The sequence below is a fragment of the Camelus bactrianus genome, chromosome 6 (genome assembly GCF_048773025.1).
Source record: "Camelus bactrianus isolate YW-2024 breed Bactrian camel chromosome 6, ASM4877302v1, whole genome shotgun sequence".
NCBI classification, from domain to species: Eukaryota; Metazoa; Chordata; class Mammalia; order Artiodactyla; family Camelidae; genus Camelus; species Camelus bactrianus.
In genome coordinates this window covers 87,478,571-87,500,196 of record NC_133544.1, presented here as the reverse complement: position 1 = coordinate 87,500,196, position 21,626 = coordinate 87,478,571, and the positions used below count along the sequence as shown (strand labels likewise).

General features: G+C 36.5%; 1 protein-coding gene across 7 annotated transcripts in view; it reads left to right on the top strand.

Annotated features, from left to right (window-relative positions):
• The first annotated feature begins 5,716 nt into the window (after positions 1 to 5,716).
• The window catches only part of ICE2 (interactor of little elongation complex ELL subunit 2), a 61,567-nt gene continuing 45,657 nt past the window's right edge, over positions 5,717 to 21,626 (top strand). For 2 of the 7 annotated variants that reach the window (XM_045506283.2, XM_074366221.1), the window contains exons 1-6: positions 5,717 to 5,853; positions 6,578 to 6,694; positions 6,785 to 6,923; positions 9,327 to 9,431; positions 14,910 to 15,171; positions 16,223 to 16,342. In XM_045506283.2, the coding sequence (XP_045362239.1) occupies positions 6,883 to 6,923; positions 9,327 to 9,431; positions 14,910 to 15,171; positions 16,223 to 16,342 (528 nt within the window). In that variant the 5' untranslated portion in view covers positions 5,717 to 5,853; positions 6,578 to 6,694; positions 6,785 to 6,882. Of the gene's footprint in view, positions 5,854 to 6,577; positions 6,695 to 6,784; positions 6,924 to 9,326; positions 9,432 to 14,909; positions 15,172 to 15,738; positions 16,343 to 21,626 lie in introns of those variants that run through there. The other 5 variants (XM_045506284.2, XM_010969429.3, XM_045506287.2 and 2 more) reach the window with 5 other exon arrangements.

The following is a 21,626-nucleotide window of genomic DNA, read 5'->3' as shown; positions in this document are numbered from 1 at the left end:
TGAAATGTCAGAAGGATGCCGAAGACTTTAATGATGCCAGAGACTTAAAAATCTGACTTTACCTGGGCTATCATTGCCCCATCCCAGCCCCACCCCTTCTCCAGAGTAGATCAGATAGGAGTAAACCAATAAAAGTTAACATCAGTTAAATATCACACCATTTCAGCCATGCCAAACCTCCTCGTAAATAATTTTCTAAGTAATCTCGACACTCAAATGATGAAATGTTCTGAAGTCAGAATAAAGGCAACAGAGTTGGCCTTTTCCTCTGCCCACACTCTACAATACCTAAGCGTCTCTGGCACTTAGTAAAATACATATTTGAAATATCCCCCAAAATTGCTGCGTATAACAAACATCATGAAACACACTGCTGGATCCCCAGCATTTCTGAAGGCAAGCCGAGACTCCCAGTGGTGGCAGAAGCCTCTTGCAAGGTCAACAGGCACTCCCTCCCTTCCCTGTACCACTGGTTGTGAACTGGAGGAAAATGCTGTTTTTTTTTCCCTACCGTCATTTATCTCTGATGTTGTAAGGAGCTAACATACTGAACTTTGTGCACTTACTTTTTTTAAAAAATTTTCCCATTTTTAAAATTGAAGTATAGTTGATTTACAACGTTCTATTAGTTTCTGGTATACAGCATAGGCATTCAGATATATATATATTCTTTTTCCCGGCAGGTTATTACAAACCATTGAATATAGTTCCCTGTGCTGTGCTGTAGGACCTTGTTGTTTTATCTATTCTGTACACAGTAGTTTGTATCTGCCGATCCCAAACTCCCAATTTATCCCTCCCACCCCTTTCCCCACCCCATAACCATAAGTTTGTTTTCTATGTCGATTAGTCTCTTTCTGTTTTGTAAATAAGTTCATTTGTGTCATGTTTTTTATAGTCCACATATAAGTGATATCATATGAAATTTGTCTTTCTCTGACTGACTTACTTCACTTAGTATGATAATCTCTAGGTCCACCCATGTTGTGCATTTAATTCGATCTTGAATTTTTCTTTTCTCCTTTGAAGGGGAAATACTGACTCTAGTAAAATATAGTTATGTCTCAGTAATCTGCTATTTAACTGCTTGATAGACTTCTCAAACAGTATTTTTAATTCCAGAATGACTTCTTTGTGGGGGAGAAGTTGCTTCAACTATTCATTGTTCTGTGCTTAGAGAGGAAAAATTAATTTTAGTATTAGCCCCATTCAAAATTAATTATGATTGTCACCTCCTAGCAAGTCTCACATCCACCTACTACCATTCTTTTTTTAATCCTTCCAATAAAATACACACTGTATTCTAAAGAAAAACAGAAATGACTGTTCAGTTGTGTGCTTGGAATTCTCTCTCTCGTCAACCACTCTCTGTGGAAGAGTTCGGTGTTCCCTATAAAAGACCAGCATTCAGATGAAGTTATTTCTGGATCTTTTTTTAGCCCAGGGAATATGTTATACAGAATACAACAAAATATGCTTTAGAAAATATTGTCTTCTGAGTGGAAAACTTTGTACACATTCTGTTGTGACACAGCATATCCTAGACACAGCATAGCTAGTATTTTTCTGGTTTTCGAGAGAAGTAATTCCCTCCCCGCTTGAAATATCATTTATTGGTGAAAAATCCGATTGGAACAAACCTCTATTGGCAACAGTATTTCGGCCATTAGTTTCTGAATCGATTAGTAGATTGAAACCTCTTTGCTAGAGGGCTATTTCTGAATTCTTATTTGAAAGGAACTTATGGATGATTATAAATTCATGAAGCAATTCCCTGAGTGAAGTAGTTACCAACTATAAATTCTCCAAGGCCAAGTTCACCCCAAATCAAGCCAAGGAAGCTCATTAGCTGAGAGGTAGGAAGATAACTTGGTACTGATAAAAAAATAGATGATCTTGCACATTTCTCTGTCTTGATTTGGTCTGCAGGAAGAAATACACATCTAACAACAACTCTGACAACCTCATTTAACCAGGTGCTTGCAGTTTTCAAAGTTCTTTTTGAAATTTTGGTCTAACAAAACATTTTATAGACTCAAAATAAGTACTGTTATAAATTCTTTCAAAATGATACTGGCTTTTCATTTAATTTACAAATTTGTTTCTCATTTTAGCAGAAACAGAAACCAGATCTTTCTTCTGCTTGAATATCCACAGAATAAAATGGAACAATCTCTTTGAAAAACAGTTTGGCAGCATCTTAAATAGTGGAACATAAACTTACCATTCAACTCAACAATTCTATTCCTAAGTATCTGCCCAAGGGAAATGAAAACACAAAGTTCACACAAAGACTTATATACAAATGTTCGTAACAATATTACTCATAGCAATAAAGTGAAAACCATCTAATGTCCATTAAGTGTTGAATGGATAAACAAAATGGGGCGTAAACATAAATGTGCTACTATTCAGCAAAAAACAAACAAACAAAAAACAACTAATACTTGCTACTACATGGATGGTCCTCAAAAATGGATGATCTGCTAGGAGAAAGAACCCAGATGCAAAAGACTGTACCTTGTATCATTTCACTTGTATGATAGATCCAGAAAAGGCAAGTCTGGGGAATCACAAAGCAGCTTAGTGTTTGCCTGAGGTTGGGGGTGGGAAGAAAGATTAACTGCAAATGAGCACGTTAGATTTTTCAGGACAATGGAAATGTTCTAAAACGTGTAGTGTTGCTGGTTGCAAAACTGTACATTTACTAAAAATCGGTGAATAACTAAATTGGGTGAATTTTATAGTACATAGATTACACCTCAATAAAGCTATTTTACACACACACACACACACACACACACACATTCACTGGTTTCTCTATCATCCAGAGAAAACATTCCAAACTTTCAAGCTCTCTAGTACAGCACGAAGACTCTCTCTGGCCCCCAGTCCAACTGCCTTCATTTCCCCCAGCCAGCAATACAGTAGCTTTCCCCCTTCCCCACAACATGCATCACACTTCTGCGCTTTTCACACCCACTAAATCACAGCCCCTTCTTGACCCAGTGAACTCCTTCTCATCCTTCAAGACCCAATGTAAATTAAATTTTCTCTCTGAAGTAGTCTCTAAACTGTCTCAGTGAGAATGGTCTCATTCTTTATTGTGTATAATATGCATGTCTATGTGTTGTCAACTTAAATAAAAACACACAACATGAACGCTGTAAGTTTCAGTTTTACTTAGGGCCTTACTGAGGAGTATAGCTCAGGAGACAGCCTCTCAGATAGCTCTGAGGAACTGCTCCATAGAGGTAAGGGGGAGGCCAGTATACATGTGATTCTGGTGAAGGGGTACCTATAACCAGACACACGTCTCAGGAGAAGGTTGCTGCTAGTCAGGAGGAACAGATATTTCAGTTAATGATTTTAGTGCTTTTCTAAGTATGGGAGGATGCCAGAATCCAGGTTCATAAAAAAAATCTCTCTTGCAAATATCTATCTAAATGCCAGTTGTGCGAGTTTTTCCAGAGGACACAGTGCCTCATTTCTGATCTCTGTCCTGAACTCCTTTCAGGGTGTATTTAAAGGTCAGCGTTTGCAGTGGCTAATGACTTGTAGAGCCAGATGGCAAGTGACATTCTTTAGTTGGCAGTGCATTATTACTTATTTATATCATAATCATTTGTTAACAATGCTGCCCCCCACTGTGGGTTGTTGGGTTTATTTGCTTATTTGTTTGTTTTTGACATAAAAGTATATACTAACATCCAGTATTTTTTGAGCATTTACCCTTGGCTGTGCACTTTTTACATACTACTTCTAATCCTCACAACAAACCTGTAGGTGAGACGTTGCCTCACCCATTACCCAGATGAGGAAACTGAGGCACCACATGTCTAAGATCACATCTTCAGTAAGCAGGAAAACTGAGATACAAACCCATACTGGCTGGACTCCAAAAATCCATGTTCTTTTCATTAAACAGCTTCTGGTTTACAAAGAGCATAAAGAGGAAAGGATGCATATATTTAATGTATTTTAATGGCAAAAGTTATGAGAACTGATTTGTAGTCTCAGTTTCATCACTGATCATGTAATGTTGGTAAAGTCACTTGACATGTGGGCCTCAGTTTCCTTATCAGGAAAACAAAAGGGTTGGACTAGATAATCTCCAAAGTTCCTTCTGGCTCTAAAAATTCTGATTCTGTGTGCTATCTTGCAACCACCGGAACTCAGATACATGGAACAAGAGCACAGAGTTTGTTGATAATCTGTATCTCAGCACAGGCCAGATCTAGCGATGTTACCATGCCACATGACCATGGCTGGTATACCCCAGCAACATGAGTGCTTGAGCAGTTCTTGAGCAGACTAGGACAGGAATCCCAATTCTGCATGCCTTGCAAGATAGTATCCAACACGTAAACCTCTATACTACCTTGATGGCCATCTCTGTCCTAGCACATGTGTCCACATCACTCACCCAATAAGAAATGTTACCCCACAGTGCTAAGCACTGCACCAGTTGATTTGCAAGCATTCACAAGCCGTCTCCTAACCAGCCTCTTCCCTACCACTCATTCAGTACGGTGTCAGATAACACCTCTTAACACAGATATGCTCTGATTGTGTCATTCCCCTCCTTATAAGCTCCCTCTTCCTTCCAGCATTCTATTTCTTATACAATAAATTCAAAATCCTTAGTCTGGCTTGTAAAGTCTTCTACGGACTGGTTCTAACCTATTTTTCCAAAGCTCTTTCCTCTACTACTCTTCAGAGACTTTGCATTGCAGGCAAAACAAACCATCTAAGGGTCCCTGTGTTCAAGGGAGATTTTTAACATAAGTATAATTTTTATGTAAACATAATTTTAAACAATATCGTAAATCATTCCAAAATTTAGAACATGCTTTCGCTAGCATACAAACTGGACTCTATTCATACAATAGGCTTACTCAGCTCCTTGTGCTGGTCTCTGCCTAGAATGTCCTTTCCCATCATCCACAAACTTCAAATTCTTCAAATGAACTGACATGTCAGGTGCCCAATGTGGTAACTGACATGTAAGTACTCATAGATGTCTTTAGCTATTCAAAGACTGCTTTCTGTCCCTCTCTCCAGTAATTTCTCTCCCTCTCTGAACTCACACAGTCTTTTCAATAATACCTCTTTTGTGTAGCTTATCACTTTCTATTTCGTTTTGAAATTATTTAATGTGTGTGTTAGATTTCCAATGATCAAAAAGCTCTTGGAAAAACCCGTATTGGGTCTGAGTCCTGTGCATATGAAGCACCATGCACAAATTTTAAGTGCTCAATAAATCCTTCCTTAGTAAATGGAAAATAAAACTACTGTGAGAGCCAGAGTGACCGCTGGAGGAAACTGACATCTAAAATGGGACGAGAATGGAGTGGAGGTGCTACCATGTGCCAGGTACCCGGCTGAGCACAGCTTTGTCCCTTATCTCATTTAATCCTTTCAAAAACCCTACTAAGTAGGTGCTAATAGTATCTCCATTTCACTGATGAGGAGTCAGGGTTAGGGAAGTTAAGACATTTGCCTAAGGTCACAACCAAGTCTGGGTCTTTTCAGTACTTTACTTGTGGCCGGTCCCCCTTCCAGTCTACGACCCCCACAAGATCGAGGGCTTTCTGAGAAAACACGCAGTCGCCAGCCTTTAAGGCCGGGGCGTTTGCTGGGGAGGGAGTCAAGGCGGGGACAGCCCTCTGAGTCGCTCCGGCCCCGCCCGCTTGGTCGTTGGTGACGTCATCACGCAGGGCCCAGGCGGCGCGGCCACGTCCTTTAAATAAGGCCTTCCCCCCGTCGCGCGCGACAGAGAGGAGTAGGGTGGAGTGTGTTTGTGTGTGGCGCGGGGATTGCGGCCCGGGCCGAGCCGCCGCGGACCACGAGGTGGGCCGGAAGGCTGCTTTGCTGCGGAGACGCTGCGGGGAGGGAGCGCAGGCGGGCGCGCTCTTGAGCGGCGGGAGGAGGGAACATGGCGGCCCCCGGGCCGGGCCTGGCCGGGCCGGTCTCTCGGCTCCTGGTGCTGGCGCGGCCCCTCCCGCGGTTTTTTGCTCGCGGCTTTACCTCCTTTTCTGGAGCATTGTTTCTCCTTTCATCCCCTTTCCCTCAGATCCATCCCTTTGCCTTCATCGGCTCTCCCGTCCCAGCCCCACACTGGGTGGAAGTGTGGGAGGTGGGTTAGGTCAGGTATCGAGAGACGACGCCTACACTTAACTGCTGGTTGCTCACATACTCTTTTTGTCCATCTGGGGTGGCAGGAGAAACACTGAGCATGCAGGGTTCATGTGCAAGCCAGATTTGTAGTCCTGATTCCTCTAAGTGAACCTGTGAATTGTCAGTTATTGGGCCTTAATCTCCTCAAAAGTGAGATTCTTCCTGAAGGATTATTGATGTCCAGAGAGCTTTTGCCCTGCGTGATTTGCCGGAATCTGCCCCGTAACAGTGTATAGCTAGGAAAACTGAAGAAAGATGTATTTTGGCAGTAAGAGGGGCGGAGGTGGGGGGTAGGAGATGGGGAGCTGAGTTAAGACATAGAACTCATGCCATATAGTGATTTAGTATATGAGCAGTGAGAGAGAACCCCATTCTTCTGGGGCTTCTATTTCTCCAGTGAGTGTCAATGACGTTCCTGGAATAAGAATCATCAGCTTCCCTGTTCTGCTGCAAAGACGTTGGGAGTATTCATCTGTCCGCTCGTTTCTCTTTTAGGTGCCCTTGTCAATTGAAGGTAGGTGTTAGGAACAGGTTCTTGTCTCCGTTAAAATACCTGGCCCAGCCAATCTCCTGCTTTTGATCTTGACCTTTTGTGTTTCCTCAGTTGAGTATAAATACTAGAGAAATCCTGTACCCTCTGGAGCCTGCACTTACTGCCAGGCAGCAAAATTGTGAACTAGAGTGAAGCAGAAATCTAGGAATATGAGCTCCATGATGGCCATGGGCGAACCAAGGCTGAACTGGTGAGTTACATTTGTTTGTAATCCCCAAAGAGGACTGAAGTGGGTCTGGTGGCTTGGTTAGGAAAGGATGGTGGCTGGCTTGGAGAGGTTTCAAGGAAACAGAAAGGGAATATAAATTCAGTGGCTTAGAATTTACCCCATCCTCATCTTCCCCTACTGAACACTTTTGAGTTAGCACTGACTGTACTTCCTCTCCTAAAATGACAACAATTCAACACTTAGATTGCCACTAGGTATAATTGTTACCGAGTCCAAGCCTGTACTTCTTGCCACATGACAGGCCAGTAAATCAAGAGAGCAGTTGTTGGGGCCAGGAATAGTGACTTTATTCGGAAAGCCAGGAGACCGAGAAGATGGACTAGTGTCTCAAAGAGTGGTCTTCCCCAACTTCGAATTCAGTCTTTTGTACTAAAAGGGGAGGGAATAAAGTTCTGGTTATGGCCAGACTGCAGAGGAGCTATGTTAATTTCTTCCTGCCTGCAGGCATTCACAGGTGGGCTTGGTTAGGATGTTTCCTCTGGACTAATCAAAGGTATTTTAGCTTAATGCTCTTTACCCGGGAAACAGGGTTCCCAGAGATGGTCCTTTAAGTATAATTCAAGCTAATAGGCAGCACCTTTTAGTAGTTAACTTGTAATAGAATACAAAGGTTTTTCCCTGTTATATACCTCAATCATGTATTTATTATTGATCTTAGTGAAGGAAAGATGTTGGAATTTTCTTGTGTTCAAGAACCTAGCACATTTCTGTACAAATAATAGACCTCTTTAAGAATAGACAAGCTTCTTTTTGTTATATTGGAATCTGTATCAAGTGATAATGTAAATGCATAGACTGTATTTTGGAAGTGTATGAAAACTTCACAAATAGAGGACTCTGTTAAGTAATACAGTGGCTTTGTATAAATCTGCCTAATGTAGGTGCTGCTTTAGATCAATGTAACATACATTTACTGAGCATCTACTCTTTGCCAGCTGAGGCGTTTGCTGGCCAAGGAAAAATCTAAAGTTACAAAAGATTACATTTATACTAAAATAGTACCTGACTCAAAGAAGATTCAATCAGTATGTGCTCCAGTATAATGGATATAGACAATAATATTGTCTATAATGATATGTAATGTGATAAATATTGCTTCAGTGGCAGTTATACTGCAATATAGAAATTTTATCAAAGTAACATGCTGTACACCTTAAACTTAGAAAATGTGACGTCAGATTTGTCAGATAAATAAATAAAATCAATATGTACTCAGTAAGAACTTCTTTACTGCAAACAGTCTTCCCTTCTTCCAAGGAGCTCACAATCCATGAGGCGCATGACACTGTTTTTGTATGATATGCAAAAACCTTGGAATGTAATGAGATGTCACATATACAGTACCATAACAAGTAATAAGAAACTACCCTGGTGATTAGCAAATAAGACTTTTTAATTTTATCATTTATACCTTAATCATTATTTTTTGAATGAACGCCTTTAAAAACAGTAAGAAATGAGTATGGAGCAAATATGCTAGAATTTCCCATTTTAGAAATGGGCCAGCCAGAAGTTGCCATTTGATTAGGTGGTTCTGTTGTAAGTTTTAAGAAGTATGCATATTTATGCTCCTTGCCATAAAGAATGTGCTCAGATGCCACACAGATTATATGCCATTGACACTGTGAAACCAGACATGGCTTAGGGCCTTTGCACTGTATTACAGCCTTTGGAACTGTCTTTTTCTACAGAATCCTCCTAATCTTCATCCTCTCTACAGTAATGGTTCTTATCCTGTTTAATTTTTAAATTCCTTCAGTCAACCATCACTTATTAGATGCTTACTATAAGGAAAGCATTAACTATAATATGTTAGTCTGTAAGTTAATTACAATGTGGAAAATCATATATGACCTTACAGGTGGTTTCAGTAGAGGCATACCATTTATCATGTTTGCCAAGTTAACGAAAATAGTTAATCAATCTTTGTAGTGTCTCTCCGCCCTGCACGATGGTGAATGAGACAAAAATAGATTGAGAAGCACTTTCAGCAGTCAGACGTCTTAATGTTATGCCACAGAGCCTGAGGGGAGCCTCGCCCCTGACAGACCCTTTATAGGTCTTCATTCTGTTCCATCCTTAAGTCTCAAGTATCTCTGACATTTAACTGGGTACTAAATGAAAAAGCAAGGGTGATGGTTGGAACTGGAGAATTTCAGAATAGGCCTAAGTTAAAAGCTATCCAAAAAGTAAAACATCTAAACTCACACATCTGGAACATGAAATTAAAATTATTAAGAGGTTATTGTCTGGGAAGGGGATGCAGAGGACATGCAGTTATAAATTACAATTGTACCATTATGCTTCTTAATCTAGCATGAGATTTTGAATTGTTAAATTTAAGTAAATTACTTTGTTTTACAGGGATGTTTCCCCGAAAAATGGCCTTAAGACATTTTTCTCTCGAGAAAATTACAAAGATCATTCCATGGCTCCAAGTTTAAAAGAACTGTGTGTTTTATCTAACAGGTAATATGTTTGTTTACTTGGTTATTTATTTCCATATTTGACTGTTAGTTTTTCTGATAGTTGAAGTTTCACATCTATCTGTCTATATCCACTATTAAACCTTCAAGTTGTAGAAATGCAAAATTAGAAAATAGAAGAACCCAGTATTCAAAGACAGCCATTCTTAGGTATACATATATATCTTCTGAGACCTTTCTCCACACATGAACCGATGCATATTAAAACAAAAATGGAGTCACACTATAAATACTGTAAAATACTGTAAACACTGTAGAACTGTTTTGCATTTTGCTTTTTTCATTTAAAATAATATTTGGGGTATTTTATTCCCCTATGTATTGCTCAGTCTTCTTAATGATTACACATTGCTTTATTATACAGAAATACTTTTAATTCTTTTAGCTAGCCCTACATTGCAAAATGTTTGTGTTCCTCTTTTTTCTGTAATTTTAAGCAGTAACATTGATGAACTTCTTGTAATTATTTCTATAGGATAAATTCATAGAAATTGAATTGTTTGATCAGATTCTGTAAACATTTTGTTTATTTATTTATTTTTTGTTTTTTTTTTTGTTTTGTGGTGTTTTTACACCACACTTTTTTAAATTGAGTTATAGTCAGTTTACAAACATTTTATATTTTGATCGATACTGCCAAATTGCCATAGAGTTTCTTCCCTCTCTGGTATGGATTGATATCAGTATTAAGTGATAGTTTTACCTTCTCACTGCTTACCTGCCTGTAACAGCTCTTCTTTCCTTTGTGGTTGGCTGTTTCTTCTTTATTGTGAATGAATCTTGAAATTAAGTAATCAGGTTTACTAGAAATGAGTGAAAATATGCCAGATGAGGAATTGTGGAGCTCCCCTAGAAGAGCTCAGTATTTACTTTCATCTTTTCTCCATTCCTTTTGCAATGGAGAGAGCATATTTCCAGGCTTTGCATGAATCCCTCCCATTTACTTTCTTATGTCTTCTCTCATTTATACTTAGATGTCTTTAAAGATTTGTATATGCTTGCTGGGAGGAAATGAGGGACAAAAAAGCTACAAAACATACAGAAAACAGCAAAATAGCATTACTTAGTCTTTCCCTATCAGTAATTACTTTAAATGGATTAAACTCTCCAGCCAAAAGGGATATTGGGAGAATTGGTTTAAAAACAAGATTTAGAAAAAAAAACTTGACCTTTACTGCACATCCTTCTATACTTGCATTCACCGCACACCCCACTCTAATCTGCCTTCTGTGGTCGCTAGTCTACTAAAACTGTTCCTCTCAACATCACCAGTGAGCTCTTGACTATGGAAATATCTCACTCTCCTTGTTCTCTGGATGACCGTGGTATTTTTCAGTGGAATCAGTTAATTGCCACCATTGATATTCATTTAGGTTGTTTCCATTCCTTTACTATTACAAACAGTGAGCATCCTTTTTATACATGTGCTCGTATAAGGATAAGTTCCTGTGAAAGGAGGGTGTGTGTGTGTTTTATCTTTATAGACACTGCCAGATTGCTATTAAAAACACTGAAGAAGCAGGTGCTTTTTGATTCGATCGGATGAATAGATAGGTTCACGTAAAGGCAAGCAGAAGTTGTATTAAAAAGACAGTTTTAAAAAATAAGTATTTTAAAGAGGCAAATTCAGGAGCAACATTTATTGCCAAAGGGCTTGAGTATGATGTTTTTGCCAATACCAACTACAGAAAGTTAAAACAGTGGACCTCTTATCAATGTGAATCTATGGACAGTTTTCAAAAGCTTTTTCTGTTGCTCAGCTTGTAACAATGTCTTGGGGATAACCAACTTCTTAAAACTTACTACCAATTAAATAAAGAATTGCCTTTGTTTATCTGAATCAAAGAATGCCTACCAGTTCTAGTGTCCTGGGATTTAGTGTGCATATGTCTTTACCTTTAAAAATTTTTTTTAAAAATTTTTCATCATTTTACTAGCCTTTATCTCTGTCTCACTTTTTTCAGACTAAGAATTTCTAATATTAATCTTATTCATCCTGCTGCTGCTTCTTATTGTAATGTTTTTTCTGAGTTGGGTTCTTCTCAGCATATCCCAAGTGTGGGTTGTAGTTTGAAACATGTAAGGGAGAGGATGTCTGCTGGTAGCTGAGTACACCTAATTCCTAAAATCTTTTTTTCTTAGAATACTGCCAATTTTTTAGATTTCTATGTAGTACAAAATACTTCATTAGTATAATATACCTTTTAGTATGGGAGCAATAAAGGCACAAGTCACTGATGTATGTTTCTAGTCTTTTTTTGCTAACCTGTAGTTTTATTACAGTAAGAACAAATTTTTCAGACTGTATGAAATTACCACTGTTTTCTTAATGGAAAAACTAGGAATAATGTAAATTTTTTACTAGCCCTAATTTTGCATTTTTTGTGTTCTGTAAATAACATATTTGGGAAAATATTGATACTTCTAATTATGCTACTTTAAACAGTATGAGGCTTTTATTCAATGCTTCTTCTTCCACAATAAGGTCAAAATTTGCCTTTTTGAAAATTATTTTCTGATTGTAGGACACCTATAACTGAGTTTTAAGCCAACAAAGGGGAAAGTAGCTTCAAATACAAAAAGAAGAAATTTTAATGTGTTTAATACAGAAAAGTAAATCCAATTCAGGAGGTACAGGTAGACTTTAGATGGAGGCTCAAATCACCATTTCCAAATGCTACTTAAAGAATCTACCCAAACCAGAAGACTTAAAGCATAGGAGACTAAAAGTTTTGAATTCTGCCTTTTTTCATAGAAACTTTAATTTTTAGAAGAATGGGTAGTTGACAAAATGAAGGGGGAAAACTTCAAACCATCAACTGAAATAAAATATAATGCTATAAAATGTGGGTAGAGAAACCCTGTCAGATGTTTTTGGCTTGCACCCTGATGAAGATTTTGACAGCACTGCACACGGAAATGATCTTGATGTGCTGCCATTTCATTCCTTGCTGGATGTAGCCAATTTAAACTGCTAGAATTTCTTGACATTCCTACTTTGGCATATCTGAGTCAGCATCTTGTTGCTGCAGCAGCTTAATTAAATTTGCCAGTTTGTGCCACAAGGACAGACATGTTCTCATATTCAGAGAGACAGCTGTGAAGCAGTATTGTTAAAGAGTTGCGGACACAATGCTGTTAGGTTTGAATAGCTCTCAAGACATTTTCTAGTGAGAAATCAATTTGCTGTAATACATTTCTCCCAAGATCAGCAGTTAACATTCATTTTGTTAACCTAAAATATGCTTATTTTTATGCAGTTATTGGAGAAACTTTAGTAGCTAAGTATGTCTTCTTTCACCTGTGTTATTTTCAGAGCCCATGTAAGCATCCTTATTTTAATTTCCAAAATTCCTTTCCCATTTACTAACCTGCTCTCTTGATTAGTTTTCCATCTAGAGTTTAGCTCTCAAAGAGTAGTCTTGAATATTTTGCCTTATTTTTGGGTCCTAAGTCTTTTTTTCTAAAGAATTTTGGAATTTTTACCATATTCTTCTAGAATTGTAAAGTTGATTTAAAACAAATAAGTGGTAGTTTTGGATGGGTTTTGACTCACCTTTTGTCCAGACATGAATCTAGATTGTTATTTCTCAAATTTATCAGGCTGAAACTGTCCTACTCTGCGTAACAAATGTTAATAAGGTATAAGACACCTTGTTTACTTTGAATTAAAATAGTAGGCACAGACATAACGTTTTAAAATAATGTTCGAGATATAGAAATCTGAAATAAAAGGAAAATAATTTATATTATGCTATGTACTGTAGTAGATACTGCTGCACTAGAAAATATAATGAAGTAGTCGCATGCACTAGCTAAAATGAATAATACTGGATTTAAGAGAAATAATAATAAACTTCCATAAGAGAATCATAAGAAAAAAAAAGAATGATGTGCATTGTTAGGATAAGTAATAACAGACCACACTTAACTTGTATATGATAAGAGAAAGCCTGAAAGGACCTTTGAAAATTGTATAGGAAACTACCATACATTATAGAAATGTAGTTTTCCTCATCTCTGAATTCCTTTAATTCTTCTCATATTTGGGACAACCCAAATGCCGCCACAGGCTTCCAGAATGCCCTGAGGGGAAATACTGTTAAGACTGAAAAACAATGGTCTGAATATTTCTTTCCTTTCCCCTTTCTCTCTATTACTCTCTGATTTTGCTGCCCTTAGGATTCTTCACCTATTAAATATGTTCAGTTTGGAACTTGAAATCTCCATAGTTACATTGTATTGATGCACATATTTACTTTTCTTTCTTCCTCATTCGTTTGCCTGATCCACTTGATTGTAAGGTCCTACAGGGTAGAGTGGTATTGAGCTCAGTGCTGGTTGTATGTCTAGTACCCAGCATAGCACTGGCACATGGTAATCACTCAAAATAATCATTAATGAATGGAGGAATGAAGAATGAATCAATAGACATTCATTCTTTCATTAGTTTTCCTTCCTCTTGGGTTATTGTTGTTACTTATGTAGAACCAAATCAGAGAGAACAGTTACTGTGGTGGAAATTACAGTTGTAAAGGCTAAGGAATATAATTTAGTGAGTGTGTGTACTTTAAAATTGTCTTATCAAAAATGTATATTACAACAATGAATGGCAGGAATAGAGACAGATTATGAACAAGATAAGCAATTTGTACTTACATACCTTAATTGGGGTAGTAAGGTGATTTTTTTTTTAAAAATTGGGGATAGTGTTTCATAAACAATATGGTAACATATTCTTTGTTACTAGCTACTCACTAGCTACTCACTACTTTCCTCTAGTGCATTTAATTATCAATATGCCAAGCTTTCTCTTTTATATCCATATGAAACATAAATACATTTCCATAGACTCAGCCACATGCATGAGTGATAGTGGATTATACAACTTTTCTAAAACCACTGTTGCTTCCATAAAATATATCACAGTGTTAGAATGTCTTTTCAATTCTTGAGATAATTAAAGTGGAGAAAACCAGAAAATTAGAATATCTGTGAATTTGTGAACTGCAGGTTTGTGACCCCATCACATCCTGCCCTCAGTGGCTTTTGTTCACCGCATTAACTGATACATCTTACTGAAGAATTTAAGTATTAAAAAACAACTTGCATTGCAATACAATGTAAACACAAAATACCTGCATATATAATTGGCAAGGGTGATTTACCTATCTTAAGTAGAGGGAAAAAACTTCCAAATTGAAAAACTTGTCTAAGAATTATGCCTCTTCCTCTCCATCAGATAATTGAAGGTAGGCTTGTAAAGTGATCCTATCCTGCAGAATACTGAATTTACACCAAATGGCGAAACATCAAAATGCAGGTGGTGGAGTTAGATATAATCCAGAATTCACTGTGTTAATCATTCTGTATTCTCCCTGGTGATTGAGAATCATGAAGTTTCATGATAGTAATCTTCCTGTGAAAAGCACGTATTTGTAAACTGTATTTTTTTTTCCAGACGTGTAGGAGAAAATTTGAATGCCTCAGCAAGTTCTGTAGAAAATGAGCCGGCAGTTAGTTCAGCAACTCAAGCAAAGGAAAAAGTTAAAACCACAGTTGGAATGGTTCTTCTTCCGAAACCAAGAGTTCCTTATCCTCGTTTCTCTCGTTTCTCACAGAGAGAACAAAGGAATTATGTGGATTTGTTGGTTAAATATGCAAAAACTCCCGCAAACTCTAAAGCTGTTGGAATAAATAAAAATGACTATTTGCAGTACTTGGTATGTATTCTATTCTTTGGCTTCAGTTAAAAAAAATTTTTTTAAGTTAGGAAATAATTTAAATTTGCTTTTATGCTTTTAGGTGCAGTCATATTAACAAAAATGGAAAATATAAGGAGTTTAATTAGCAACATTGGTGCTTTAATTCTATTGTTGATTCTGTTATAGTTCAGGCATTTTGTTCTAGTTGAGTGTATTTCACTCCAGTTCATATTAAGTACTAGCAGTAGAACTTTACATTGCTCATTGAACCAGTTTTAAATTTTTGTTTATTACTCTATGTAGTTTACAAATTCTTGATTATATATGATCCTGTGCTGAACACCTTTGTTGCAAAGTCTTTTTTTCATATCTATGATTGTTTCCATGAGATAAATTCATAAAAATATAATTGCCAGATCAAAAACTGTACATATTTTTAAGGCTGTGATCTGCAGTTACACATGGGTAAGTTGTTCTGCAAAAAGTTTAAACCAATTTGTATGTATCACTCTTGTATGAAAGGTTTTTTAAAAATGTCTTTTCTAATACTGAATGTTACCTTTTTTTTTTTTTCCCTTAACGGAGGCACTGGGGATTGAATTCAGGACCTCATGCACGCCAAGCACGCGCTCTACCACTGAGCTATATCCCCCACCTCCAAGAATGAATGTTACCTTTTTTGCCTCTAATTTAATACAGAAAAAATGTTGATCTCTTGTCTTACATTAATTTACAGTGGTTATTAATGAAAATAAGCATTTCCCATGTGTTTATAAGCCATTTCTATTTCTTCTTTTGTAACTTGCCTATTCATGTGTTTGCTTATATTTCCATTTAGGTGTTTGTGCTTTTTTATGTTAAGAGCATTTTATAAAATAAGCTTATTTCCTAAGCCCATATTGTATTATTAATCATTAGCTTATCTCTTTTTGTGAAATTAGCTTTTTCTTTGTGATTTGTGTTTTGGATATGATACTTTGTAAGTCCAAATTATTAGAGTAATGTTTGAGAAGTGATTGTTTGTAACCAACTTCTTATTCCAAGACATGTCTACTTTTTTAAAAATCAGGATATGAAAAAACATGTGAATGAAGAAGTTACAGAATTCCTAAAATTTTTGCAAAATTCTGCAAAGAAATGTGCACAAGATTATAATATGCTTTCTGATGATGCTCGTCTTTTCACAGAGGTAAAAAAAAATCACATTTACTTAAACTGCCAAATAATAGACAATAGCAGCATTAAAAAATTTGTGATGATCCTTCCAAAAGCATGTGGAAATATTAATATTATCAAATTAGAAATTAAATTATATGGAGGTCTTTATTCATTATGTATTTAAATAGTAGTAGTACTGACTCTTCAAAATCATATACTGTAGTGTTTTTATATTTTTTCTTTTAATAATTCAGCCTACTGTAAGTGACTTGCATTTACTCGAATGGATGGTTTGATCTGATGCGCTGATTTCCCTTGTGAGAAAATGGAGTTTAAAGAGTTTTCTTGGTCCTTAAAAATCTGAATGGTTCTTCAGAACCTAGTCACATAAATTTGTATTTATTATCTCCATGGTAGCTCGCCACCACATGATAAATTTCATCAAATAATTCTTGGATACTTAAATTATTCATGCACATTTATTAGCAAAGTGTGTAAATCACTCTACCTTATAACCGACCATTGTTCAGTGGGCACAGGAGAGATTTAGAATATACTACTTAAATAGTAAGTATTAATAGTGGAGTAGTAGTAGAATTCATCTATAAACACCAACACCTGCCTGAATTATTTTTAAGCCTTTAAAACCAGTCACTATACTAAATAGTGTGATACACTTAATAGTATTGAACTCCGCACTTAAAAATGGTTCAGATGGTAGGTTTTATGTGTTTTACCACAACTTAAAAAAAAATGTTTACTATAAATCGGAGGACAGCAGAGGATATTAGTTTTACTTTTTTTAAGACACTTTTTAAGGTGAAATTTTGTTGTTAATATGAAACAAATGATTCTTCTAAATAAAAAGAAGAATTTCATTTTTATTTAATCTGAACCTAAGTATGATACACTCAAACGGAGTTTCATATTTCTCCATATGGGAAAGGAACTGTAGCTGTTCCTACTGTAATAGTGCCTATGAAAGGACCAGAATGATGGTTTTAGAACATAAATCACATCCCCTCATTTTGCTGGTTTCAAGTGGCTTCTCATCTTACTCAGAAAGAGACAGTCTTTACAGAGTTCTGCAGTGCCGTACATGATCCTGCCTCCTCACCCGCCATCCCTACCCCCAAGCCAACTACATCTTCTACACACCTCCTCCTCTCAGTTGCTCCACTGCAGCCTACGGGCCTCTTTTGTTTTTTTGAATACTCCAAGCATGGTCCCGCCTTTAGCCCTTCCCATCTTTCTGGCAAGCTGTTCCCCAGATACCTGCATGGATTAGTTCTTTGATTTCTTTAAGTCTCTCTCTGTTCAGATGCCAACTGTCAACGAGGATACTCCTAATTACCCTGTAAAAAGTAGCATCACCCTCAGTGTTCCTTTTACCATGTTTTATTTTTGTTTATTGCCTTTCTCCACAACACCTGTATGTAAGTACTGTTTGTGCACTGTTGTGTTCCCAGTGACTTGAATAATGCCTGGCACACAGTAAGTGCTTAATATAATTACTTGTTAAATGCATATAAAAATGTTTATTAACAGTACATTATTTGGTAGCTAGCAATCAGCATTGTCTGGTTTTTTTAGCCATATTGACTTGGCAGTACACGGCCTCTAGTTACATTTCATATCTCCACCACAAAGACTCACTGATTTTTTTTATTTTATTGTTTAAAAAATTGTATATTATGAAATGTGATGTAACTGTGCAAAAGTATTTAGAGCAAATATATACAGGTTAACCAGTAATTATATAGTGAACACCTATATGACTCTCTTCCAAGTCAAGAAATAAAACAATACCAGTAACCTAGAAGCCCCCTGTGTGTCCCTCCTAGATAATGACATTCTCCCTTACTGAAAAGATAATCACTACGCCAGGTTTGATGTTGAAAATTTCCATGCCTTTTAAAAATGTTAAATTTTTTTGGTAGTTCAAGCTTTCTTTTGCTTGTTTTTGAATTTTATGTGAAGAGAATTCTTTTGTTCTTCTATGTGAACAGAATTCTTCCTCCTTTTACTTGGTGGTATTTTTGTGAGATTCATATGTATGTATATGTGTAGTTGTAGTGCATTCATTTTCATTTCTGTATATTTATTACATTATATCAATAAACTACAACTTAATTCTGTTAATCAAAATACGGGCCATTTCCAGTTTGGAGCTTATCCTAAGCAGTGCTCCTATGAAAATTCTCATTCACATCTCCTGGTACACGTGAGCACACATTTCTCCTGGGTATATGGCTAGGAATGGAATGGAATTACTGGGCTGTAGAGTCTGCATATTTTCAACTTTAACAGATAACGTTAGACTGTTTTTCAAAGTGGTTGTGCCACTTCACGTTCTACCCAACAGTGTTTGAGAATTTTTTACTCCATATCCTCAACAATTGATACTTAAGTCATTTTAGTTTTAGCCAGTCTAGAGGATAAGGTGCCATAGATATAATAAGGCTATAAACCTTTTCCTATGCTTTTTGGTCCTTTCTTGTGAACTGACTGTAGATGTCTTGCCGTTTATTCTACTAGATTTTCCATCTTTTTGTTACTGATATGTGGGGTATGTGAGGGGGTTGTATATTCTAAACACAAACGTTTTATGGGTTTTACAGTAGTCCCCCCTTAATCTCAGTTTCATTCTCCTGAGTTTCAGTTGTTCATGAATGGAAAATTCCAAAAGGAAATAATTCATAAGTTTTAAATCACACACCATTCTGAGTAGCAAGTCTTCTATCATGAAATTATGAAGAAGGAAAAAGAAACTTGTGTTTTGCTGTCACACCTCAAACTGCAAAAGTTATAGCCATCTCACATAAGTGGTTAGTTAAGACAGGAAAGACATTAAATGAAATATTTTGAGAGAGAGACCACGCTGACATAACTTTTATTACAGTGTATTGCTATAATTGTTCTATTTTTATTTTTCATTAGTTATTAATCTGTTTCTGTGCCTAACTTATAAATTAAACTTTATCATAGGTATGTATCAATAGGAAGTAATACTCGATTTTATTGGTGATTTCAGGCATCCCCTGAAGGTCTTGGAACATATCCCCTATAGATAAGGGGGATTGCTGTATACATTGAAAGTTTTTTGTTTTATTTGACAAAACAATTTCTTTTAACCTGCTGGTTCCCTTTCATCTTTTTTTCCCTTAAACTTTATCTCTTCAAGAACTTGGACAATTTGACCTGTAAAGTTTCCTGTAGTCTAGATTTTGATGATTACCTATTCATGGTAGTGTTCAGCATGTTCCTCTTTCCTCTGTATTTCTTATACATTGTCAGTGATCAGAATTAGTCTAATCACAGGGATGGAACACATAGATGGTGGTGTATTCTTTAATCAGGTGGCACATAACACCTGATTGTTTCTTTTTTGTGATGTTAGAGCTGTTGATGCTCAATGCCTAGATTCATTCATTCTCTAGGGCTTGCAAAATTTTAAGATTCTGATTGCATCATTTATTTTTGTTTATTGGTTAGAGTATCTTTAAGATACAGTTTTCCTCACCTCCTCTTTGGCTTCCCAGTTCGTGTGGCAGAAAACATGCTAGATTCTTGCCCTTCATATACCAGTTTTGAAAAAATTAATAGATTCCTTCTTACTTTACAATGGTGATGGGTATTTTTTAAAAACACTATTATTGAATCATGAAATTAAACATACTAGGAGGGTTATAGTCCACTACAGTTACCCTCTTAGAAGTTCAAATAATACCAACTTTGCCCAGCGACAGACTGTTCATATAGGCTTTTGAGTCCCTCATTTGAGGCTCATTTTGTACACTTCCTGTCCCAGCCGTGGAATCAGCCATATTTTGGAGCCTTTATTTCTTTTAGGGAAATGGTATTTTAAGACTATAATCTGGGTAGTGGGGATGCTCATTGCTCCTGTGTTGATCATTGTTTCTGGAATATTTCAGTAGATGGAGCTAGAAGAAATATGTTTAAATTAAAAATACCATGTGAGTCTCATTTGCTTTATCCCACATTATACTCACTACAACTTCAGAATAACAATACTACCAATCAATAGAATTTCTGAGAACAGTTTGAAATTTTTTCATATGTTCTGCCCATTCTCCCCTACTTTTTTAAAAAGTTTTACATCTTTATTATTAGAGCATATAGCCATTACATACTAAAATAACTCTCCCTTTTGATCCACATTTAATTTTAAATGAATCTTACTGAGGTGTAATTTATATACAGCAAGTATCCATTTTAAGTGCATGTCAATGAGTCTTGGCAGGTGTGTACATCTGTGTAACCATGACCACAGTCAGGATACATGGAGTATTTCTATCACACTGAAAAGATCTCTGTGCTGCTTTCCATCCGTGGCATTAGGAAACCACCAGTTTGCTTTGTTACCATAGATTAGATTTGCCGTTTTTAGATTTTCATGAAAATTAAATCGCACACAGTGTACTGTTTCGTGTCTGACTTCTTTTAGTCAGCATTTTTGAGATTCATCCACATTGATGCAGGTATCCATAATGTGTTCCTTTTTATTCCTTTTTGTTTTAGTGCATGGTTGTACCAGAATTTGTTTATCAATTCACCTGTTGATAGGCACTTGTGTTATTTCCAGTTTGGGGCAATTATGAATAAAATCATTATGAATATTCTTGCACAAGGGTTTTGGGGGGCATATGTCTGCATTTTTCTTGGGTATGTAGCTAAGTGTCCTATTTATAGATCATATGGCAAGTGTACAAAGTTAAGTTTTATTAGAAACTGCCAAACTTTTTCATAGTAGATGTTCCATTTTACAGTGGAACTAGCAAGAGTTCCAGTTGCTGTACATTTCAGATAACACTTAGCATTGTTAATCTTTTTAAATTTTAGCCAACCAAATGGTGTGTATTGGTGGCTCCTAGTTTTAATTTGTAATTCCCCAAAGAGCAACGATGTTTGAACATCTTTTTGTGTGCTTATTGGCTTTGTATATGTTCTTTTGTGAAATGCATGTTAAAATCTTGCTAATATTATTGCTTTTTATTTTTATTGAGTCTTGAAAGTTCTTTATGTATTCTTAATACAAGTCTGTTATGTTTTCTCCCAGTTTGTGGCATGGTTTTAAATTTTTTAAATAGTCTGTCTCAACAGAATTTTAATTTTAGTGAAGTCTAATTTTTCAAAATGTTGTATAGTTGTTACTTATGTGTGTTCTAGCACACAAATATTTGCCAGCCCCAGTTGGTTCTCGTCTGGGGTCACTTTTATTCCTTTACTCCTGCCCACTCCCCAGCCAGGGGACTTCAGCAGTGTCTAGAGATATTTTTGATCATCACAACTGG